General features: G+C 39.5%; 2 protein-coding genes across 3 annotated transcripts; both read left to right on the forward strand.

The window, feature by feature from the left end:
• The first annotated feature begins 321 nt into the window (after positions 1-321).
• Positions 322-15,109, forward strand: glp2r (glucagon-like peptide 2 receptor). Of its 2 annotated transcripts, XM_084938387.1 has the most exons (14): positions 322-561; positions 3,928-4,150; positions 7,652-7,748; positions 7,826-7,930; positions 9,033-9,154; positions 9,369-9,475; positions 10,168-10,324; positions 10,440-10,599; positions 11,951-12,011; positions 12,094-12,160; positions 12,450-12,538; positions 12,874-13,012; positions 13,109-13,150; positions 13,957-15,109. In XM_084938387.1, exons 2-14 carry the CDS (start codon positions 4,073-4,075, stop codon positions 14,323-14,325), a joined length of 1,593 nt encoding a protein of 530 aa, XP_084794513.1. In that variant the 5' UTR covers positions 322-561; positions 3,928-4,072; the 3' UTR covers positions 14,326-15,109. The 2 variants fall into 2 exon arrangements, with proteins under 2 accessions (XP_084794513.1, XP_084794514.1); XM_084938388.1 differs by lacking the exon at positions 3,928-4,150.
• A 5,053-nt stretch (positions 15,110-20,162) lies between these two features.
• Positions 20,163-22,914, forward strand: pts (6-pyruvoyltetrahydropterin synthase). The gene is made up of 6 exons (XM_084938389.1): positions 20,163-20,309; positions 21,504-21,583; positions 21,668-21,690; positions 21,787-21,843; positions 22,315-22,385; positions 22,477-22,914. The coding sequence occupies exons 1-6, from the start codon at positions 20,218-20,220 to the stop codon at positions 22,598-22,600; spliced, it is 447 nt and encodes a 148-aa protein (XP_084794515.1). The 5' UTR covers positions 20,163-20,217; the 3' UTR covers positions 22,601-22,914.
• The last annotated feature ends 721 nt before the right edge of the window (positions 22,915-23,635 follow it).

Below are 23,635 nucleotides of genomic sequence, written 5' to 3' on the forward strand. Positions count from 1 at the left end.
TGAGAGAAAGTTGAAAATGTCGCCCAAACAAGAAACACATTTGTTTATTTAAAAATCTCCTCCAGTCACTTTCTCATGTCCTGTTGTTCTTTACTGTGCAGTAATTGACAGGTGCCATGGTTACCTGGAGCCCTGTACACCGCCCCTCTAATTTTGCTCTCGCTTTCTCTCTCTCTTCTGCTCCCAGGTCTTTGTGTGATTGGGCTTTGAGAGCAGGTGTGATCGGGGGCTGCAGCAACTGCATCATCACACCTGTGTGTCATTGCCTGTAACTGCCTAACTGGCTTTTGAGCTACTCGTTGTCAGGCTGTTCAGCTTGGCTTTGTGGTAATTTAGGGCTTGTAAGTCTAAATATTCAGAATTGTTGTTTCCTGTGTGATTCACACTCTCATCTCCCAGGAATCCCTGATTGTGCGTCCCTTCAGTTTGCTGCCGTTGCCAGAACCTCATCTCATGGATTTACTTCAGTTTGGACTTTGAACTATGTAATTCACCCTTCCAGCTTCATTGTCTCAAGGGAGCCAGAGACTGTGCTCCTCAGTTGACTCACTGAAACTGCAGGTATATCGACTTTCTTATTCAAACCAGAGTTTGTGAATTAAACCTTTGAACTGTCCTGTGACTATCAGGACAACAGCAGTCACTGCTGACTACCACATACACACCTAACCTTTGTTTTCAAATGTCTAGAAAAGAGTGTCCTGTTGCAATCAGTCGTAAATCCTTAACAGATCATTTAGCATGCATTTACACTATCAATATGTTTGTGTTTTATGGGTAAATGTATACATGGTTTGTATTTTACTGATTTCAATTCTGGATATGTAACCAGCAGTGTATTTCCTAAAACTAAAATAGAAAATTGGACTTACTAGAATGGGATTTATACAGTTATTTTATCCATTTTACTCCACTGCCTTTACTAGTAGATCACTATCTCACAATCACTTTCTTGGTAAAAGACTCAAAGTGGCTCTCAGGTTTAGTGAAGCTCTCATAAATGGAACCAGAGCACAAACCATGGGAGAGGTTTCGACCATTAAGTGGGTTTGAAATAGCCACATTTGAACTCTCACATTACCTCTTCAACAGCCTCTTCTCTTCCTGCTGTCCAGCTATAAATGAGAATCCCTCCACACCAGTACCCTACGGCCATACGTCTGCTGCTTGAGACCGCACACTGCTATTTAAATCTTTCAAATTACACTGAAAATTCTGATGTATTTTTCCTCTAGTCTAAACCTAATCTCTACTGTCTGCAGGCACATAGTGTGGTGGACATTCAGCCACAGCTCTGTTTTGCCAAGCTTACAAAGCTGGAATAAAAAGATCTTACTGTTAGTTTGCATGTCATGATCATAAATAATGCCAAGCGTGGTGCACTATGACGTCCTGAAAGAATATATATATAAGTATAAGTAAGTATTTTCTCTAAAATGGATTCTGTCACATTCATATTACAGTAAAATTTTAAAGTCTAATTAACATGTAACAAATACACAAATCTGAGGTTTTTCCTTGAAGTTGAAAATAGGTAAATATCCCATTCGGAGTCACTTTGCTTCCTGGGATATCTCTTCATTTCACCTTCCTTTTGTTAGATAATTTTGGTGATTATGTTTGTATATGTGTGGTGTGAGATTACATACACACTTAAACGGCCTGTAAACGGCCGTTGAAGATCGTCCTAAAGCATCTCAATAGGATTTAAGTCCAGACTTCAACTAAGCCGCTCCAAAACCTTTTTGTTTGTTTGTTTGTTTTAGCTATTCAGAGGTGGACCTGCTGGTGTGTTTTCTATCATTGTCCTGCTGCATAACCCAAGTGCACTTGCTCTTCAGGACAGAAAGTGATGGCTGGAAAATTCTCGTTCAGGATTTTCTGGTAATAAACAGAATTCATGGTCCCATCAGTTGCAGCAAGTCGTCCAGCAAAGTGCTGCAGACATCACACTACCTATTATTTTAAATGTCATTTTAATAATCATCTTATTTTTTATTTTTTAAATATTTTTTATTTATTTTATATTATTTTTATTTTAAATTTTTTTATTTCTTATTTTTTAACATGTTCAATGTATCATTTCTGGCATGTCAAGTGTACAGCACTTTGTGTTCAGCTGGGGGCTGATCTGAAAGTGCTATATAAATAAATTGCTTGCTCGCTACCTCCACCATGTTTGGTGCTCTTGGTCTCTTTTTCTGAAAGGCTGTAAAAGTTTTATGCCAGATGTAACAGGGCTCAAACCTTCCAAAAGGTAACTTTTGTCTTATCAGTTCACAAAATATTATTCCTAAAATCTTAGGGAAAATCATCGTCTCTTTCTTGTGGTTGTGTCATGATTACTGGCCTCAACTGAGACAAGTGGCATCTGCAGCTCTTTAGATGTTCTCCATAGTTCTTTTGTGACCTCCTGGATGAGTTGTTCATGCGCTCTTGTAGTAATTTTGGTAGGCCGGCTGCTCCTGGGACAGTTTGTGAATAATCACTCTTACTGTGGAGTAAATTGAAGTCTTTGTTGCTTAGCTGTTTCTTTAGATTGTGGCTTTTAGCCTGGTTCCCTTGTCAGACAGCAATCTCTCCTAGGTGTGGCTAGTGAAATTGAGCTTTCCAACAAATGTGGTTAATCACAGTTAATCTATGATTGGTCACAACTTTTTTACTTCAGTCTGGCAGGTTTGGATAGCTTTTTTCCCTTAATAAATGAAATCAGATTTTTAATACTGCATTTCTTTGTTTAAAATCAAAATGTTCTGAAACATGTAACTGCTTCTAAAATACAATTAACTAAAGTCACAAAAGAGCAAATGCTTTTTCACGGGACTGTACGTGCATGCGTACATACAGCTTTAAGACATCATCAAGCACCTTGAGGCAGCTGTTGTTGTAAATTGGTGCTATTAAATAAAATCAAATTGAACTGAACTGAAATGTAATTTATTTGTTAGTGAGAAAATTCAGAATGCAATTATTAGGTTATGAAATAAGAATTCATCATATGCAAGGTTTATTGTAATCCATGTGATGTAATAACATTTTATCTCTCGTTTTGTTTAAGCTTTTTCTATCTGCTGTAAAAAGTCATGAGAAAGTTGTGGCTTAATTAGCTAATTGGTTAGTCAACTAATACTGTTACTACTTCCTTTCTGATTGTGAAATTAGCTTTTGTCAATTAAAAATAAATTACACAAGGCGATTTATTCTTAATGATATACTGAGATGGGTTTTTAATGCACCAACCCTGGCTCTTTGCTCTCTAATTTGCTCGTCTGTGTTTGGCTTCTGTGGATGTTAGTTTACACTAGATCCCCATTAGTGTCAGAAATGCTGGGTGATGCCCAGTTACTGTTTGAGCTAGTTAGACAGAAGGGAGCAGTTGTCTTCTCTTTTTGTCACAAGTTAAGGTGGTATTTGCTTGTGCTTGTATGTGCATTGTGATTTTTCAGTGCATATGCGCATGAAATCCCAGTGAATGCTGGTACAACAGTGTGTGACCAGTTTACTCCTGTGTGATCAGTTTTCCTGGACAACAAAGTTAGTTCATTTATGCTCTTCTGGGGCCTTATCTTCATTGGTTAGGGGAGGACTGGGTGGGAGAGGCAATCTGTCGGTGAGGATCCACAGGCGTGTTCAGCTGCTCTGTATCTACAGGGAGCACAGACAGATCCACCTCAATCCCAGAGCTCTTCATGAACAGATGAGAACTTGGTTTTACCCTCCATGAAATCTGTTATTAAAAAGTAATATAGTAGCTAATTGAAGAACTAGAGTGGAAGCATTTGCTGGATCTAAGGAACTCTAAGGATAACTGGTATAGGTGGGAGACCAGCTTTGATCACAATTCTTTCAAATCATCCTTCCGTCGTAACAAAATTTTCGGAGTTTCTTGGAAGGAGGTCAGGTTCAAATCCACTCTTTTTGATGCAGTGAAGCTGGAACAGCAGTGCAAAAAAGGAAGTACGGCGCAAAAGCAAGGATGAGTGAGAGGCCCGACAAGCCAAAGCAAAAGGCATGAGGTGGCAGGAAAGCCAAGAGACCAGACACCAATTGATTTCAATGTGAACACAGAGCCATGCCAGCTCCAATGCCAGCCTGGCACAAGAGGACCAAACTCCTGCTCACACTGCTCTTTACCATCTACAGCCATCAGGTAAACTGTACATACACACACATTTGAGGCTTTTCTGTGAAATTATAACCATACAGAAAAGCAGTATTTATCACTGAGTGTGAGAGCTGCGTCACACTTAATGGAAACGTCTTCTATATTTGATTCAAACTATCATTTTGCAGCACAAAATAACAGTAACAATAACAGCTAACAGTTGTCTGCGGAGACATATATAATGCATTGTGTTGCAGATTGTTTTAAGCCCAAACATTGATGTGATCCGTCGGGCTTTTATGTATTTTCTGCAGCGTTTACTTGCCTTTAGCAACGTGCTCAACCAACTTGCTATTCTTGAAATGATAATCTAGATTTATTGTTGTTGTTGTTGTTGAAAGAACTTAAAGCAAAACTAACATCTGAGTCCTTGAAAGGTTTTGGGGTTTTTGGGGGGGGTTTGGAGCCTGTGTTTGAGTTTAAAGGAGGTTTAGGCCCACAGGAGACAAGAGAGAAGACAGTGAGACAGCTATTCCTTATATTCCTCTGGATGGGTTTTTGACAAGACAACCCTCAGAGAGTCAAAACGCTCTCTATCAGCTGGCTCACATGGGACATTCTGAGCGGCACAGGCGGTTGCCTAGTTCAGCTGTTGCTCTCATTTTGATGTGAAACTTGGAAGTGTTCAACCAAGATAGGTGAGCTAGATATCATCTATAAAAGACGGGGTCTCAAATACAGGAAATGCTGACGTCTCACTAATGAAAGCAAATTAAGGGGGAATTAGAATTTATGACCCAGCTCAGGGCACAACTATACACTCTGTATATGTCACTGAGGCAAGAATAAATACACAGGTGTGTGTTTGCATTGCTGAAGGCATGGCACTAATGCAGTGAGCCAGGTTGATAAATTGCATGTATCAATTGAAGATTAAACTAAGATGAAAATGTTCCCTCAGTCACAGATGCTGCTCCTGATTAAATACTCCCACCAAGTGGATAAAAAAGGATACTGCAATGCTGCCTTCATCTGCAGGCTGCAGATACTGTGAAAGATTCAATCTTGCAATCATTAAATTAAATAGACAATTCAATTAAATGACTGTAGCTAACTGTAAATCGCTTTAATTTAATCAGCAATGAACGAATGAATAAATAAACTTTCATATTATTGAACAATTGATTTAATTTTCATTTGGAAGCAAATTTAATTAGCAAAAACTTAAAATTAAACTGTGCTCCTTTCATAAACTCCTTCTGAGTAACTTAATATGGTAAATATGCAATGATTACACAGGATACTAAGCATTCACTTAAATGATGACGCCTCAGATCAGGAAACATTTTTCCAATCATCGGTTGTCGTTGCCTTCTCGTTGACTGGAGTGGTACACTGGATGGTCTTTAGGTGTTGCACCCATTCTGTTTTAAGGATCAATGCATTGTGTATGCTCTTTGGCATACAGTGGATGTAACAAGTTATTTGAGTTTCTGTAGCCATCCTGTCAGCTCAATGCACACTAGCCATTCTCCTCTGGCATCAATAAGGCGTTTTTGCACAGAGAACTACTGCTTACTAAATATTTTCTTGAGATGATTATGCAGGAAAGTCTCAGCAGATCTAAAGTTCTTTTCACCAACAACCATGGCACATTCAGAGTCCCTAATTTGCCTTTGTTCCACGTTCTGATGCTGGGTTTGAACTTCAGCAGGTTCTGTTTTCCATGTCTACATGTTTAAAAGCATTGATGTGCTGCAGTGTAATCGACTGATTAGATATTTGTATTAACAAACAGGCCTTGGCTCATCCCAGTATCAGCTGAAAAACATATGCAATATATAGTACGTCACATGGTTGCTTGGGAATAGCCTCCAGGCTGGTCCATGCAGACCAGACAGCAGTTTCACCCCTCTGGTCTCCTAATGGGGTTTTTTGGTGGACAATTTATACTAAGTTTACTCATAGAAAACCCACGTAGACACCCCAAAACTATTGTTGGACCTGTAGGCACACACAGTCATGTTTGATGGCACATTATTAATAATAAGAAAATGCCATTTAAAAAAAACACGATTATTGTAAAGGACATGAAAACAAAGAAAATGTTGTGTCACAGAAGGTGTTTCAAACCTCATTAAAATGAAGATTAAACTAAATCTTATTGATGTACTTTTATACATGTTATCCCTGTTGGCCTTCCTGAGCTTGGTTAGAGGTTCTTTTTTAAAATGCTGCACTTAGAAATATTTAAAACCTCCAAAAATGAACTACAGCAATCTGAAGAAACAACACCATAACTTCATGTTATACACATCTACATTTGGTATTGTGTTGAACTAATATCTTAAGTTTAAAACTCATCTTTACTTTCATGTAACACAAGTGTGTGCCATAAGATGGTGCAGTTAGTCAGTTAGAGAAGTCATTAGGAAAACATCCTTATTTGTAAGCGTGCCTTGGTAAAAGAAAAAGACAGCGTCTCACATCTGGACACATTTGAAAACACCCATAGTTAAACAATTTTAGTGAAAGTTACTTTTAAGATGATGGGTTGTCTTTTCTTCTCGTGATTAACTATATTCCAAAATGTTATTCACACAACCTGTCTGTTATACTTTTAATTAAATTTTAACTGTTATTTTTAAATTTTTGTTGTTATTTTAGTGGGCAAATTTGAGAGAGTTTGGAGTCCATGAATTTCATTACCAATAAAGATGTTCCCCTGATAAAAATCAATAAGTCAAATGGTCAGCGTTTTGTACGATGTACTGTTTATGTGGTCTTTTATACAAGCATCTTAAACAATTCTTTCCCAGATATCATCCTGAGCGAAAACATATCAAATAACTGTCATGGGCTGGGGTCTGTGACCCAGTGTTTGAGATCTTATATATTTTTGTGTTCATTTGTGCCCTAGTTTAGCTCATCTAGTTTATTTTGAGATTGCTGTTTAGTCCTTTGTTCCTTAGTTGTTTATGTCATCTCCCCCTGTACTAAGTCTCCCTGGTTCATGCGTCATGTCTGCGTGGTTATGTTTAGTTCATGTCATGTCTAATCCCCATGTTTCCTGTTTTACTTTGAAAGTCTGTATTCAATGGCAGTGTATTCAGTTTCACTTCTCCTGTCCTGTCGTTAGGTTCATGTGTGTCAGCTGTGCTCCCATGTGTGGCCACTTCCCCTGATCATCCCTCATGTGTATTTAGTCTCTGTGTTTCATACAGTCTGTGTCGTGTCGTCTGTGTTCCCACCTCCATGGTTTCATGGTCAGTCGTTGCAATTATCACCATAGTCTCTGAGTCTTCTTAGTTTGTCACAGTACTAGTTTTCCCAGTTTAGTTATAGTCTAGTTTAGTCACGCTATCCCTGCTTTGTTTGTACACTTTGTCTTCAGCCATAATAAAGGCTCGCTTTCTGTTAAGTTCACTCCCGTCTACTCACTTGTGTACGCACCTGGGTCCATCACACACACCACCACACGGCCTGTCTCCGCAGACCGTGACAATAACAGTTGTTCTCTCACTTCTTTCTCCATCTGAATGGAAGGTAACAGGTTCACTGCTTGAAAGTCTGATTGCTAAGCGGAATGAATACTCGAAGAACTGCAATAAAACTCTGGTAGCGAGTGCACTCTCAATAACTGGTAAGCCTTCTGCAAGCCTTCATATTTTTCATTTTTTATTACCTTTACAAAATCCTCAAGCATTATTTTTATTGCAGGAAACTACTGCAAAGGAGCGTTTGACATGTTTGTGTGTTGGCCCCACTCTTCTCCTGGAAATGTGTCCGTCCCCTGTCCGTCTTTCTTACCGTGGATCAGTGACGGTAATGTTGTTTTATCCGAAACAAATCACATAGAAGTGCAAAAATTTTTAAAAACTGTATTATGCATACTTTGTTCATTAGTCACAAGAATGCAGCAAAAAGCATATGAGGCACAGGATCAGGAATTTTACAGTGCATTTAAATGTCAAAATCAAAACATCTAATTACACAGTCACACTTTAAACGTGAAAAAGAAGAACCTTTTCATGAAGAAACATAGTTTCACCATAGGAGTCACAGTATTATTGCCTAATGGTCATAATAAACTCTTGGAACACTGTCCTGAGCTGTAACCCACTGTTACACAATTTAAAATGCTTCTTCTCTTAAATATACACTGAAATAACATTTTTCATGTTTTTGCCAATAGTTGTAGGTTAATAAAGAATTCTTGTATTCTTTATTAACTATGGAAAAAAAGCACGGGTTGCATTTAGGGCTGTCATAATGCCACAATTTCACTTCACAATGATCGGAGTAAATTTGTCGTTTATGTGTGTGTGTTTAAAGTGCATGTAATTTTTTTGTGCAATTTTAAGTCAGTTTTATTCAAGTTTAATTTTCCATGCAATTATTTTCTCGATAGTAAGACAGGAGGAACTATACATGCAGAAGTAATACAAAATTTCCCAGCTTCAAATAACCATTGTTATAACTGAGCATGATTCAATTTTGATATAATTTCATGCTAAATTGTTGAACTGTAAGTGACACAGTCCCTTAGGGAAAAATAAATGTTAGCATAGACTGCTACCCCTCTAATTTTGGCCAAAATGAGTAGTTTATTGTGTAAAACATCAAATGACATTTTTCCAGTATGTCCCTCATATTTAGAAACTTTATGAAAGACTGAATATAAAGATGTGCCCTGAAGTACTTTAACATTTCACATTTCTTAAACCTACCACCAGAAAATGATACAGAATATAACACAATGAAGTTTGAATTCTTGACCTCTTCTTCCAAGGAGAAGAACTGCCTACCCAGAATAAATACAAAACAATAAACGTAAAGTAATTATCTCCCCTCCAAGTCAGCCTTTTTTCTCACTGAGCTGTCAGAGGAAATAATGCCCATCCATGTTTCTTCCATTTACCTCCAGACAATTCTAGGAGCGCACATAGAGAATGCTTGGAAAATGGGAGATGGCGACAAATGGAGAACTCCTCCGAGCCCTGGAGGGATGTCTCAGAGTGTGAGGAGCACCATTACTTTAAAGACAAGGTGAGGGAAAGGGTGTGTATTACATAGTTTCCCTTTAGGTTTTAACACTGAAAACGAGGTCTCTATTTTGCAATTTGTTTCTTTCTCTAGGCGTAAAAGTTCTAGAAAGACTATAAGGGATTATTTTCTTGATTGTCCTTAATCAGAATTTTTGTGCTAAAGAAGTGTAGCATTGCCTCCGTCAGTTTTATTGTGTAATTATATCTGTTTCCAGGAGGATGAAATGCTGCGTCATACAGCCCTCAGGCTCATCTCTGTCATTGGCTACTCCTTGTCTTTGGTGTCTCTCATATTAGCCACTCTGCTAATGGGCATGCTAAGGTTTGAAACAATTTTTTAATGTTCAGAAAAATAAAGTTTATAAAGATTTATGACAACTTTGGTATTAACTTTGAACCTTTGATCATCAGATCTTGTGTATCATAACATGATAACATTTTTTACTAGATCATTATGGAGTCTAGCTGCCAACTGTAGACCGTAGTTCACATGTATAGAGCTGCCATATTTAGGAAACCTGGCATGCTTGCTTTATGTAAAGGAAACAAAAGCTGGAAGTTTCTACTTTTTGCATTTTTAACAGATCTCCACAGACTTCAGTTGCAATATGGATGCTACATTTTGGCACTACATTTGGATGGAAACTGAAGATATCCTTTAGGCCTAAAAACATCTACAACATTCTGTTTCCACTCGGCAGGATACAGCTTCTATAATTCTGTTATACCACTAGCAAAATATAGGATGGACTTATTAACTTCAACTGCATTGATTTTATGCAGAGGATTACAGGACTTGACAGTTACCCACTAGAAAGAGATATTTACAAGCCTGTGGAGACAAGTTATCATTTTTAATTACATTAAAAGCCACAAACATTTCCATGTACCTGTGAAAACCAAGAGCATTTTTCATTTCCACTTATGTTATGTCATGTGCCCTCAGTAATGCTTTTACAGTTGCACAAGAAGGATCAATGGCTTTTTCAAATTGCTTCTGTATCTTCTTACCAGGAAGCTCCACTGTACCAGGAACTACATCCATATGAATCTGTTTGTGTCATTCATCCTGAGAGCTGCAGCTATCCTTTCTAAGGAGATCATAATGCACATCATGTATTCCAACCTACCAAAGGACGACCCTGGATGGAACACCTACTCGAGCTCTCCGGTACACTAACCATGGTGTTTTTTCTAAAGACTGTTAATAATGTCTTCTTATTTGTTTGTGGTTTTCAGTGGATACAGTTCTGAGACTAATCTACCTGAAACTTACACTTTAACAGATAGTGATAATGTGCAGATTGTCCAAGGTGTGCATGGAGTACTTTGTGGCCTGTAACTACTTCTGGCTTTTGGTGGAGGCCATTTTCCTTCATACGCTGCTCTTCACTGCTGTGCTGACCAAGAGGTGTCTCCTGAAGAAATACATGCTGCTAGGATGGGGTGAGTCATACATGAACTATTTGTGTGTATGCTTTTATATTAGGAAGTAACCTGAGCCCAAAGCTCACTTTTGTCCAGATAAGTCAAGGACATGGCCATATTAACATGTTCACACAAGAATGAACAAACAAATGAACATGGTAGCATGGAGGGAGGTTAGCCACCTATGGCTCGTGGATCTGAGAGCAGACCACAGCAACCTCCCTGAATAGTGTCCATAAACCATCACAGTGACAGACATCCAAGAAAGGTTTGCCAGTATGAAGAGTTGGACAGCACCAGGCCCCGACATGGGTCACACTTACTGGCTGAAGAAGCTGACTGGGGTTACATGAAGGGACCGATGGAATCTTCGATACCAAACATCCACATTGACGGCGAAATAATGTAGCTCAGTGCTCCAACTTTCGGAAGAAGGGAAGAAGAAGAAGAAGGGGCTCTCATAGCTAGAGATTGATGAGGTACAACACACATGCCACGGCAAGGGGGAGCCAGGATGGCAGGTCAGGGGAGAGATAGCATCACCCCCACCCGAGATTGGGTACCAAGCCCAAAGTGCGAACAAAGAAGGATTGTTGAGTACGAGAGGAACTGACCTGAAAGACAGAATCATGGCAAAGCTTGAAACGTGGATCCTCCAAGACTACGTGAAGTACCCTCAGAAGACCTACTAGATGATGTGAATGCAGCACAGTGGACAATACTTACCGCCACTATTACCGAGACTAACAAGCTGATCTACACTACGGCAGCAGTGATCAGTGAGATGCTTGGCTACAAGTTGAACAGCCACAAGGAGCAATACCCTCCATGGAGAAGGCAACTAGAGGCTAAGATCAAGGTAGCACGGGGGGAGATTAGCCAACTATGGCTCGTGGATCTGAGACGAGACCACATCAACCTCCCAGAACAGGGTTCAGTAACCATTACAGTCACAGATATCCAAGAAGGGTTGCCAGTTTAAAGAACTGGATCAAGGCAGTAGCTATATATGGATGTTAAGTTAGGTATTTCATCATGTTAACTCCACAATGGTGCAGTGGTTAACTAAGGTTCTGGGTTTGAGTCTGCTTGCTCTCTGTGGAGTTAGCATGTTGTCTCTGTGGTTGCATGGGTTCTCTCCATGTGGGTAAAAACTGAATGGGTTTCATCTGTTAGCAGGATTATTTGTCCAAGTCAGAGTCACATTTCCCGTGGCAGTGAAGGTTTCATGCACTTGTAGTGCTTCAAAACAAATTTTTGAGCGATAGGGTCTTCTTGTGTAGTTTGATTCATGTGCACTTTAAGTGTGATCTGTTAATCTGAAATGCTGCAGTTTCAACTACCATCTCATGTCATTGCTGTGTTTCAGGAACTCCGGCCTTGTTTGTGACACCGTGGACAGTGGTCAAGATTTTATATGAAAACACAGAGTAAGTCTCTCAATACATGTTTTCTATTAAAATAATCAGTTTAACAGATTGCTGCTTGACTTGTAAAGCCTTTATTCCTTAGATGCTGGTCCATTATTAACAGAGGGTTCTGGTGGATCATAAAGGGCCCGATCACTTTATCAGTGCTAGTAAGTCAAGTTTCTCAACAACCTCTACACACTTTTCAAAGAACCATAGCACAGTCACATTGGTTACAGATATGTCATGTGGCTCCAGTGGTGCTTAATTAATTAGTTACTTTCCCCCTAATTTTCTCCATGTAATGGTTTGTGCCTCGTGTTGGCATGTGATATGATGCTACTATAGTCACAAGTATGAATGATATTAGCCATCTTCTTACTTTGAAGCATTTCAAACACACTTTTAGTCTTTTTTAATGTGCATTTCATTTAAACCTGCTTTTGTTGTATATTGCAGGTTATTTTCTTTATCTTCATTAAGATTCTGATGTTGCTGCTGTCCAAGCTGAAAGCAGATCAGGTGAAATTTACCGACTACAGATACAGGTATTTAAGATTTTACTGCTTCCCCGTCTAAATGTCAGGAAACAAGCTTGACCTTGAGAACTGTTTCCAAAGTCTTATTCTTAAACTGGTACAGCAGACTCCTGGCTTACCATTTAAATGTTAATCACTCACCATGTGCAGCACAAATTCAAATGTCACCCCCACAGCTCTGACCATAAATGTCACACCACAAGGGAAAATCATGCATATAAATCTATGCACAAGTTATATAATGTTTCTTATTCCCTTATCCTTTGCTCTTTTTAAATCTAACTCCACTCTAAAAATGCTCATACTCATTCTCAATGATAAATGTATTTGTTTATGGACTTTAGCTTGGCCAGAGCAACACTGGTGCTGATTCCTCTGCTTGGAATCCATGAAGTAGTCTTCACTGTGCTGATAGATGAATGTGTAGATGGAAGCAGTCGCTATGCTCGGAACTTTGTCAACCTCACCCTCAGCTCATTCCAGGTAACGCCACTAATACAAATTATCCTCCTGATGAGAATTTTATTTTGTTCTAAAACTGCATTATAACTGCTATTTGTTGTGTACAATCTTTTTTAGGGGTTCTTGGTAGCTGTTCTGTACTGCTTTGCTAATGGAGAGGTATGTTTTTCTTTTGTCAGTTACAATAAATGCAGTTTTGATATCAGGAAGATTGTATAGTAAGAACTGAAAACTTAACAAAAAAATAAATTTAAAATGCACAAGTTCTTGCTTTGCTGCCTGAAAGCTTTAAAGCTTCTTTCTTCAGTTTCTGCAGTTTAGCAGACTACATACCTGCTTGTCCTCTATGGTCTGAGGTTCTCTGAGCTTCTATATTGACAAGCACGGTGGCACGGTGGTTAGCACTGTTGCCGCACAGCAAGAAGGTCCTGAGTTCAATTCCACCATCAGGCCGGGGTCTTTCTGTGTGGAGTTTGCATGTTCTCCCCGTGTCTGCGTGGGTTCCCTCCGGGTACTCCGGCTTCCTCCCACCGTCCAAAGACATGCATTTTGTGGGGATAGGTTAATTGGATAATCCAAATTGCCACTAGGTGTGAATGTGAGTGTGAATGGTTGTCTGTCCTTGTGTGTTAGCCCTGCGACAGACTGGCGACCTGTCCAGGGTATACCCCGCCTCTCGCCCTATGACAGCTGGGATTGGCTCCAGCACCCCCCGCGACCCTGAAAAGGATAAGCGGTAGCGAATGGATGGATGGAAGATTAAATTGCAGTGACATTGATCTCAAGGCCAGAGATCAGAGGTTAAGTTTTCTGAAAATCTTGTGATTTTCAAACAACTTGCGTACAAGGCAGTCAGTAAGTTGCAGCAACTCCAAAAAGTATAAATCCGAAGCTACGTGCCATTATGTACATGTATGTAAATATATGCCTAATGGACTGCTATAACTGGGAACCTTTATCTTTAGGTACAAGCTGAACTAAAAAAGCGCTGGCAGCTCTTCTTGTTCACCAACCACTTCAAGGTCAGGACCTGTTTTCGGGGAATGCCCGTGAAGCACCTGTGGAAATGTACTCGAGGACATCATCCGCGGTGCTCTCGGCAAAGTGACTCCTATGACGAGGGCGGCATTTCAACAATGCACCCCCACCTGCTCCAGGTGGCTGTGCACGGCAGAGGCAGAGTACTTGGAAAAGGAGAAGTTAAAGGTCAAGCGCTGAATGGCTATAATGTAACAGGACTTGAGTTCCTCACCAGGAAGAGTCTATCCAGTAGTGATGGTGAGATGACGCTTGGGGAAACCATGGAAGAGATTCTGGAAGAGAGTGAATTCTGATATACATACGTTTTCAAGATTGAATCACCAACCAGAAAACTTGTTTCAGAGCAGTGGTCCAAATCCTCAGTCCCCAGGCCTTCGCTGACTAAGGGGACACCAAGGTAGATATAACTGCATAATGGGCAGGATGTTTAAATGTATGGAGAAGAGGTTAACAGACACCCTGTGAGAAAACGTTTGCATTGAGATTCTAATTAGAGCATTCTTCGAAATAAAATAGATTTTTTTTCATTCAGGATGAATTTTACAAACTTGCAGTATAGAACGTGTTTACTCTAAATTCACCAGAAGACAATTTATCCTGCTGCATTTCCAGCCACTAAGATATACAAGCTTCATCCATGACTATAAATCCATTAATCAGATTCTTATGTACTTACAGTATTCAGTGAATTCCACACAATTGCAGGCACGTAATGTTCACCTTTGATATTAGTACTCGCACAGTTAAAGTTATCCTATACACAAACAGCAGTGTTAAGCATTTCTGTTTTATTTACACAATATAGTATGTCAGGCCAGTTAAAAATATCCATATGATACATTTGGATTGAATTGTGTGTATAAATACAATGTATTTGTTGTTTTAATGTGAATATGTGCAGAATGTTTTGCAGGCTTTTCATGTTTTCTATTCTTGTGAAGCTCAAAATGTATCAAGGTGATGTACAGGTACAGTAAAACTATAAGATGATTTGTACATGTAGTGTCACAAAATATGATACTGATCATATATAGAAATAAAACAGCAGTTAAAGTGTAGTTGTGTGCTTCTTCTCTATCTGGGCCTGAGACACTGCAGTTACATTTTCCAAACAGATTCAGTTACACTGAAATGGAATTTCATGCATGTGCTCGAAGAGTCATGTGAAGTGACACAGAGTGCACAGTCTCATAGTTTCATTTATTGATTTATGTTCATGGACACAAATTTTCCTTTTTCCCGTGTACACTTACATGGTAAAGGGCTGCCATGGAGACTAAAGTCAGTTTGTGAGATATAAACAAAATTATTTTTATCATGTTCACAGACATGAACTGTAGTGCTTCAGGTCTGAAAGAGCCGCACAGTCCACCCCAAGAGTCAGGAGGAGCGGTAGTAGCTTGGATCACACACAGGACCACACTTGGTGTTCTTATACTTGAACTTTATTTAGATTGGAATGAAGTGGTGACTGAAAGCAACTACATAATATGACATCAAAGCAAAGTAACCATAGAAGGATTCAAAACAACAACAAAGAAGTTAAAATTGACAAAAATGATTATATGACGGGAGTATTCACGGTGTGCTGCATTCACAAGTCACTTAATTCATATAAGCTACAAACTCACAGCTGACACTTGTTCCTGTGTGACGTTCCTCAAATAAGTCAGAACTGACCTGGTCTTGGCTTTTGTGCTCTGATGTGGTAAGGCACTGATAAAACACACATTCCCAGACACAAACCCAGAGAATAGGTCAATCAGTGTGTTTGAATACCTACTGTATATGTAACAAAGGTTTGGATTTTTCCCCCTAAATAATAAATACCTTCATTTAGGAACTGCATATTGTGTTTACTTGTGTTATCTTTGTCTAATATTCAAATTTGTTTAATGATCTGAAACATTTAAGTGTGACCAGCATGCAAAAAAAGAGGGAAAGCAGGAAGGCAGCAAATACTTTGTCAGTGTATGTACAGCAACATGTAACTTGGCATTAGTGTCTGTGGCCACTCATTGTGAGAACGAAAATTCCCAGCCTTCTGTCAGAATTACCCTTTTCCAACACTGTTACTTGCACTACTACCATTACTTGACCAACGCCTAGTTTTAACCATAAAGATGGAAGAATAGAAGCTAGTTATTTTGGCTCTTGTCTATTATATTTCTCCCTTCCTTTCTTTTATGTGCCTTTTTTCACTCTTATGTGTATCCATTCAGTCTGAGCCCAGATTTAGGCCTCTTGCCACCAATAAATGTTGCTGACAGCCAACATAAGTGGCATTTCTTTTAGTAGTTCTAGCTGTTAATTACATCGCCCTCAGCACAAAATCCAATTTGCACCAAATTTCATACAGTTCTGCTCCAACAGTTATAAAACAGCCAGCACTCAGCATCAGTTCAGCACCATCTACGTTTAAGTGGTTTCAGATCGTTCCTTCCAGCTATAATTTCCATCAGATTTTAATCATAAAGAATGACGGTGCTACACCTGATTTACACCTACTTTCCTATAAATCTTGACACACCTTCACTTTGCCTGTAGCATCGCCCTCCATGGTGCAACCATTTTCATCAGTGGTTTATCATTCCATAAACTAGCATTACAAACATGTCTGCAGAAATAGCTTTCTGTTCATTCACAAGTGTTCATGTGGGCTGAGAACATAAAAAGCAACAACAAAAAAACATAAAACAACAGAGAAGGCCCAGCAAGAGCCATGACATACATACAGGTTACCCAAAATAGTTAAAGCCGGAAAAGTCGTCATGAACTGGGCATAGCAAAGTGGGAAAAGGAATCTTGCAGATTTTGTCAACCTGCAAGTCCACAGACCATTAGTCTGACACCAATGACTGACAGTTTGTTCATCTAAATACACCCCAGTACATTTGGGCACAGTTCAGTGCACAAGTCTTGCACCATGGCTAAATCAATAGCCCTGGATGCATAATGCCCCCAACGAAAGAAATTCCCTTCCCTCTGGTAAAGTCTGTGTAGGTTTGACTAGATGGTTTTGGATACCCTGGAAATGCTCTCTCTAGGCTTCTGGTACAGGTTCATGTGCTTGTAAAATGGCACTCTTCAAGTTTTTGTAAATTAGACCTTGGGAAACAGGGGAAAGCAAGCCCCCTGAGCCTTACTTGCTAACTGCAACATTAGTAGCAGTTTAGTAGCTTTACGCTCAAACCTAGCAAAGTAAAGATCAACATCTGCCTCAGAAAATACAAGAGTCACATTGCTATTTTTAATGAAGTTAAATGGTTATACACACCCTGGTGCACCAGGAATCATAGCAACAGAGGCTTCAACCACTTAAGTGCCAACTTTCTCCCTCTTGTCTTTCTGATGACATGCTAAACACACTCTCAGTCTAGCATCCACCCAGGCAGCTAAGATAGAGCTTTTACCCTCTGATGCTCATTAGCAAACAGAATGACTGGTTAGTGGCGTTAAATGACTGGAGAATCCTACAGGTGGATGTTAGCTGCTGTTAAGCATCAAAGAAGAAGAACTGCACGCTAAGCTACAAGCACAAAATCAGATTGTTATATGCACACAAATTAAAATGCAACAACACCTTTCCACAGACCTACCTGTCTTCCGGAGCAGGCTTGAGACATCTTTATAGACAATTTCAGCTTGTTAAGAATAGATTCCTTAATATACATCAGAGTTAAAGAGAATATAGTTTGGGATTGCTTTTAATATTGCAAAATGGCGGTTAATGGGTATACAAAATAGAAAATAGGCCTGGAATGGGAACAAAGAACTGGGGTACAGGGCAGAAGGACAATCAACCCCCACCCCCAGGGCAGGAAGCAAGAGTTACTGAGGGTGAGGTGCAGACACTACCTTAAAAGGAGATGGGGGTCAGCACCCTGGCCACTGAACCAGTGTATTTTCATTGTGGGGGTGTTTACTGTAGGAGGAGGAGACCAGAGGTTATAACTGCAACTGCTGTGTGGAATTCTTTAGATCAGCCTTTAGAATAGGACTGCCTAGGACTGCCGTGTGCTGATCTCCAGATGCATCTGTAAGGAAAATGGGTCATAAAAGGATTGTGTAAAACATGGAAACATCTCTGCGTGATTTCTACCAAGACAAACAGAATCGGAGAGAGAGGCCGGCGTTGTCCCTTTTCACAAGCTTTACATCATGTTCATTTTTTTCGTCTTGTGAAGGTTTGCCAGTTTAATGATAACTCAGGGGTAACTATTAAATATATACGTTATATTTATTGAAAACAACTCTTTACCACATTTACCATACATACCAATGTTCTGAATTATAGGCGCTTGAAGTACACAAGGGGGGTTGTGTACTTTAAATGCCTATTAAATATACTAAAGTAATGGTGTAAAAAAAATCTGGCTGATTTTGAGGGGGTCAGATAGGAGGCCACCACAGGGTGCTGCTCACTTTAAAACATATAAAGCAGAAATGATGGTTCTGAAACTCATGATTTTAAAATCCACTGTAAAGTCTCCATCAGAATAAAATATTACAGCTTTTACAGTAATATTTCAGAGGTCAGGATTATTGTACTTCCTGTTTCTGTTGATTATCTATTTCCTGGATTAGACAGAGTAAGCAGTAAACAGTGTCTCATTAACCATTGTGGATTAGTTGAAGCAGAGCACGCTCACTACACTGAGATTAGATGCTGGAATTAATCACACAGCTTTAAGGCAATCTGGTTGAGGAACCCACACATATATACATAATCATGGTTTTAAGATCACCGCAATGCAAAGAAGGAATCACAGGGCTTCAGTGTGGCACTCACATCACAGAGTCATGCAGGACTTATAAAGCGGAAGCAGCTACACACACTAATGACACTGTGGTAACGTAATCCTACTCCAGAAGGAAACCAAACACAGCATTACACTGCAGTATGTGATTAAAACAGCTTTCCCTATTAAATCAGTCGAAATGAAGCAAACAAATGAAGCATTTAGAAGTTTTCTCAGGGGGATGTTGTTTCACAATTAAACTAAATGACACAGCCAGGAGAAACTGCAAGACCACTCTAAAATTGTTGTAAGACAAAGTTCTTAATTAATAACAACAGAGACCAAATATTTCTCAGCATTTCCTTCCATAGTTTAGAAGAAGAACATGTAGGTTAGCTTTTGAATTGATTCTTTCTCTCTGTGCCTTTGTGACTTTCCTCTTAGTGCTCTAGTTTGCTTCCAGAGTTCAAAGACATGCATAGTATATTAACTGGTGCATGTGAGAGTGTGAATGCTTGTTTGTCTCACTGTGTTCACCCGAGGGGAGAACAGGACGGATGGATGACTTTATGCTCTTGTCTTTGAGTTATTTTCTAAGCCTGCCTTTCGTAATTCATACACTGTATTCTGTGCATGCTTGGTTGTCAGATGATCATTGTTTTTTAAATAACTCCCAGACATCTTCTTCCTCTTATTCCTGTGTATCTCAGGTAATGCTGACTGCATCCTATTAGTCATTGCTGGCACCAGACATCAACATGGGGGATGATTCTGTGAAATAGGGTTTATTTGTGTTTAAGCTTGTGGCTTTATTGACTTTGCTGACAGTGCTATACTGCTATTGGCAGGATGACTGGATACCAGCAACTAAATGTGGGGGAAAGAGTCTTGTTTGTGTTGTAAAGTGTTATATAACATTAGGTTTCATGTTTTCATGATGTCCATTGCACTTTTTCTATTCAAATAACTGTTGATAATATAATAACTTATTGCAGCTGCTGCTCTATTAATAATATTGACGTATCCGAAAGGATGCACCCATAGATCAGCACCACTCTTTTTTGTTCCCAGTGACTCACGTATATTGACTTTTGTAAATCAATCACAATGTGTAAGCAGGATAAGAAGACTATGGATAAAAATGCAGTGTCGTGCATATAAGTTGGACACCTGGTATACTACCTGCTGATAAGACCCTCACGTGTAGGCATCTATTTATGTGCATCTACAGCATTAAAATGTGTTATATTGATGAGTATTTATGTATTCATGGTCTTCCAAATTTCACCTGAGGGCTTTTGTTGCTTATGTAGATCATGTGACTTATAATAACGCCCCTGATTTGCGCCAATGACCTTACAGCTTGAGTCACGGTTTTATACCTTCTCCTTCCGGTTTATCAGCTGATATAAGCCATCCCCTTTGTGTTTGTGCGGTGACATCATGGCAGGGTCATCTGCGCAGAGTAGCACAGCGGAGCGCATCGGATACATAAGCAGAATCGAGAGCTTCAGCGCTTGTCACCGTCTTCACAGGTACATCGCCTCCATCCCTCCTCCGTTAGGGAGGAAGCAGGCTGATAGAGAGTCGTCCCGAAAGCGGGTTTATTTCAAACACCTTCTTAAAGCACTCACACAGAAGTGCGCCGAATGAAAGTAGTTTTCACCTGGTGGCACAGGGTTTGCGTTTGACGTGTACTGAAGTGTGTTTTTACAAGAGCGAGTAAAATCCCGTGTGTCGTGGATGGAGGATCGTGGAGAAGTGAAGCGCGATGATTAGGATACTGAATAAGTGTGATGTGGTCTTGCTCTTTAGCGGATTAAAGCTTTTGGTGTTTGCGGCATTCTGCTTAAACTCAGAGAAAGATTCGCGGAATATCCACTCATGCTGCATTTACGTGCAGTCGGCGCTGTCGAAAACGAGCCTATCCAAAGATTAATTGGAGACGACTTAATTAGATCTAAATCAACAGTTTATGCTGTGCCAATAAACATCTTTTACTATATTGTTTGGTGTACAATTTTGTTGTTGTTGTTAAGCAATAACACGTTACCTAGTATACGTCTACAAAATGTGACAGTTACACTGTCTGTGAAGGTTCTCAGTCATCCAGGTCATCGTAGTCAAAGGAGCTTGCAAAGAAAAGCGTCTGGACTTCTTTAAGTTTACTTGAAGACGTTTCACCTCTCATCCGAGAAGCTTCTTCAGTTCTAAGGTCAAATGGTGGAGAGTCCCAGATATAAACCTAGTGGGAGTATCCCCCCACAGAGGGACAAAAGGACCCCCTGATGATCCTCTAATCGCCTGAGCCAAGGTGTGAAACTGGGTGTGGGTCCCAATCAGCCAGAGTTTCGGGTGTTTCGGGTGTTTCACACCTTGGCTCAGGCGATTAGAAGATCATCAGGGGGTCCTTTTGTCCCTCTGTGGGGGGATACTCCCACTAGGTTTATATCTGGGACTCTCCACCATTTGACCTTAGAACTGAAGAAGCTTCTCGGATGAGAGGTGAAACGTCTTCAAGTAAACTTAAAGAAGTCCAGACGCTTTTCTTTGCAAGCTCCTTTGACTGACAGTTACACTGTTAAAAATCAAAATACTTGAGCTTAGCGTACTTTAATTGGCTTTTTGTCATCTCTTTATACTACATGACTGTTAGAAATGCACATTAAAGAGCTTTTGACTGTCTTGGCCAAAAGGCTTTCCTGACTATTCCTTCACATCTCATTCAGCATTCACCTGAGTGATGAGGAGAATAAAGAAGTGTACGGAAAGTGCAACAATCCCAACGGTCACGGACACAACTACAAAGGTTTGTCACACTCCTTCCCCTAATTTAACGAACTATATTATGAATGTAATGCTCTTCATTCATTGCTCTCGTTTCTCTCCACAGTGGAGGTAACCGTGCGTGGAAAGGTATCTGGAACATTTTTGTGAGGAATCCATGTCACCCTAGTAATAAATAGGAAAACCTGTTTCAGGAACAAGTGTATTTTCTGTATATGTTTTCAGATTGATGCTAAAACTGGCATGGTCATGAATCTGACTGACTTGAAGAAATGTATCGAGGTAACATTTTTTCTTTTCCTTTGTTTTTTTTTTTTTTCTCTTTTTAATTCTTAATGGAATTTAAAAACTGGCTAAATGTTACTCAAAAACGACTTGTTTTGGACTGTTAAGCTTGATAAAAGCTGTTTTGGATGCGAAGATTAATTTAATTTTTCAGTTTTTATTACCAATTTGATAGTAAATAACTCAATTACTTATGTGCTAATTAAAATTATTATTGTATAGTTTTCTGAGGTTTTAACTGTTGTAAATATTAACAGGTTTATAGACAGTTTTTATTATGTTAAGTTGGTTTGTGCACTACTTCTACAACATGCAGACTAAAATTGGCATTTGTTAGTTTTACACAGAACATTTAGGATGACATACATTAGCTATGTATGGAACAAACTCTGAAGTTAGTAACTAACTGCCCAGTTGGTGTACAGTATATTAAAACATTTTAAATTAAAAACAGCGCTTCCCCTGCAGGAAGTAATCATGATTCCACTGGACCATAAAAACCTGGATAAGGATGTTCCATATTTTACTACTGTTGTCAGGTGTGTACCCTTTCAGGCTATTGTCACCAGTCTTATTACAGATTAATTTTTTTTTTCCTCACTGAAACTTCTTTTTCATCTGCCCACTTAGCACAACAGAGAACGTGGCTGTTTACATCTGGGACAACATGGTGAAGGTTCTCCCGCCCGGCCTGCTCTATGAGATCAAGATTCATGAAACCGACAAGAACGTGGTTGTGTATCGAGGAGAGTAGTGAAGCAGTGTTTGGTTTAGAAGCCCTAAAGTGCCATTCCTTTCTACTTATTTTAGGCTAATTGTTTACGGACCGACTTCACTCTAGTCACACGTAGTTTGAAAGTCTTTTAGACGTTGTTCCTTTTGCACAGCAAAGATTTCATAGATACTGCCATGTATATTCTTGTAAACAGAATCCTATTTATGATCTCATCATTTTGAGGAAAATTTGCCGTAAAGGAAAGAACAGAAGCCTGAAAAATGTGGTTATAAAATAAACTGTCAAACATAATGTAGACTGAATTCAATTAAATAAATAAAAATTGGTTCTCACTGGTGGTTTTGGGCCTCGTTAGACATGGTTTACACAAGAGGAGGTCTGACCTCCCTCCAGAGGACGGAGAAATTTAATGAACCAAATTCTAAAGTAATACAGGTGAAGCAGACCTGACCAATCAGAAGCATCCTGTGTGTTTCATGCTAGTATTAACAAATGGTTAAAAATTACCAGAAGTCTGATATGTCATTTGGCATGTATATGAAAATGAGTTGTGAACATCCTAATAAGATCTCAGTCCAACAGTGACATCTAGTGGAATAAAATCCTCCCTCTCAGCTCGGTGTGTTAGACCTAACTTTTTCAGATGAGTAGAGCTTGGATTTTATTTTCAGATGAAGGGTTTGAGTCAAGAGGTACAGAATTCAAGATGTTGGAAATCTGTTTCCACAGTCTGTAAAGTCATCTGTAGCTGTTGGCAGTGGTTGATCTTCTGTGTTTTGTGAAGTCCAAAGTCAACACAGCAGCTTAGCAGGAGCTTTGAGAGCTCTTCATGTGTGCATCTGTGTGATGCTGATTTCTTTTGTTCAGCTGGATTCAGTATCTGGCTGCAATGCTAAAACTACTGCAGGACCAAATGGTTCGCTGACCACATTAATACTGTTTGGAACTGGCCAACTGCCTCACCTGACCTCAACCCCATCTCCATATATATGGAGTATTGTCACGAGGAAGACGAAAAGGCCCCAAACAAAAAAATGCAGAAAGAGCCGATGG

This window comes from Perissodus microlepis, chromosome 8 (assembly GCF_051167445.1).
Source record: "Perissodus microlepis isolate ML-2025 ecotype Zambia chromosome 8, ASM5116744v1, whole genome shotgun sequence".
NCBI lineage: Eukaryota > Metazoa > Chordata > Actinopteri > Cichliformes > Cichlidae > Perissodus > Perissodus microlepis.

Coding starts and splice junctions, on each gene's coding strand:
- pts (XM_084938389.1), top strand. CDS start 20,218: ATGGCAGGGTCATCTGCGCAGAGTAGCACAGCGGAGCGCATCGGATAC. Junction 21,584..21,667: donor TCACGGACACAACTACAAAG/GTTTGTCACACT, acceptor TTCTCTCCACAG/TGGAGGTAACCGTGCGTGGA. Junction 21,691..21,786: donor AGGTAACCGTGCGTGGAAAG/GTATCTGGAACA, acceptor ATATGTTTTCAG/ATTGATGCTAAAACTGGCAT.
- glp2r (XM_084938387.1), top strand. CDS start 4,073: ATGCCAGCTCCAATGCCAGCCTGGCACAAGAGGACCAAACTCCTGCTC. Junction 7,931..9,032: donor CTTACCGTGGATCAGTGACG/GTAATGTTGTTT, acceptor ATTTACCTCCAG/ACAATTCTAGGAGCGCACAT. Junction 10,600..11,950: donor ATACATGCTGCTAGGATGGG/GTGAGTCATACA, acceptor GCTGTGTTTCAG/GAACTCCGGCCTTGTTTGTG.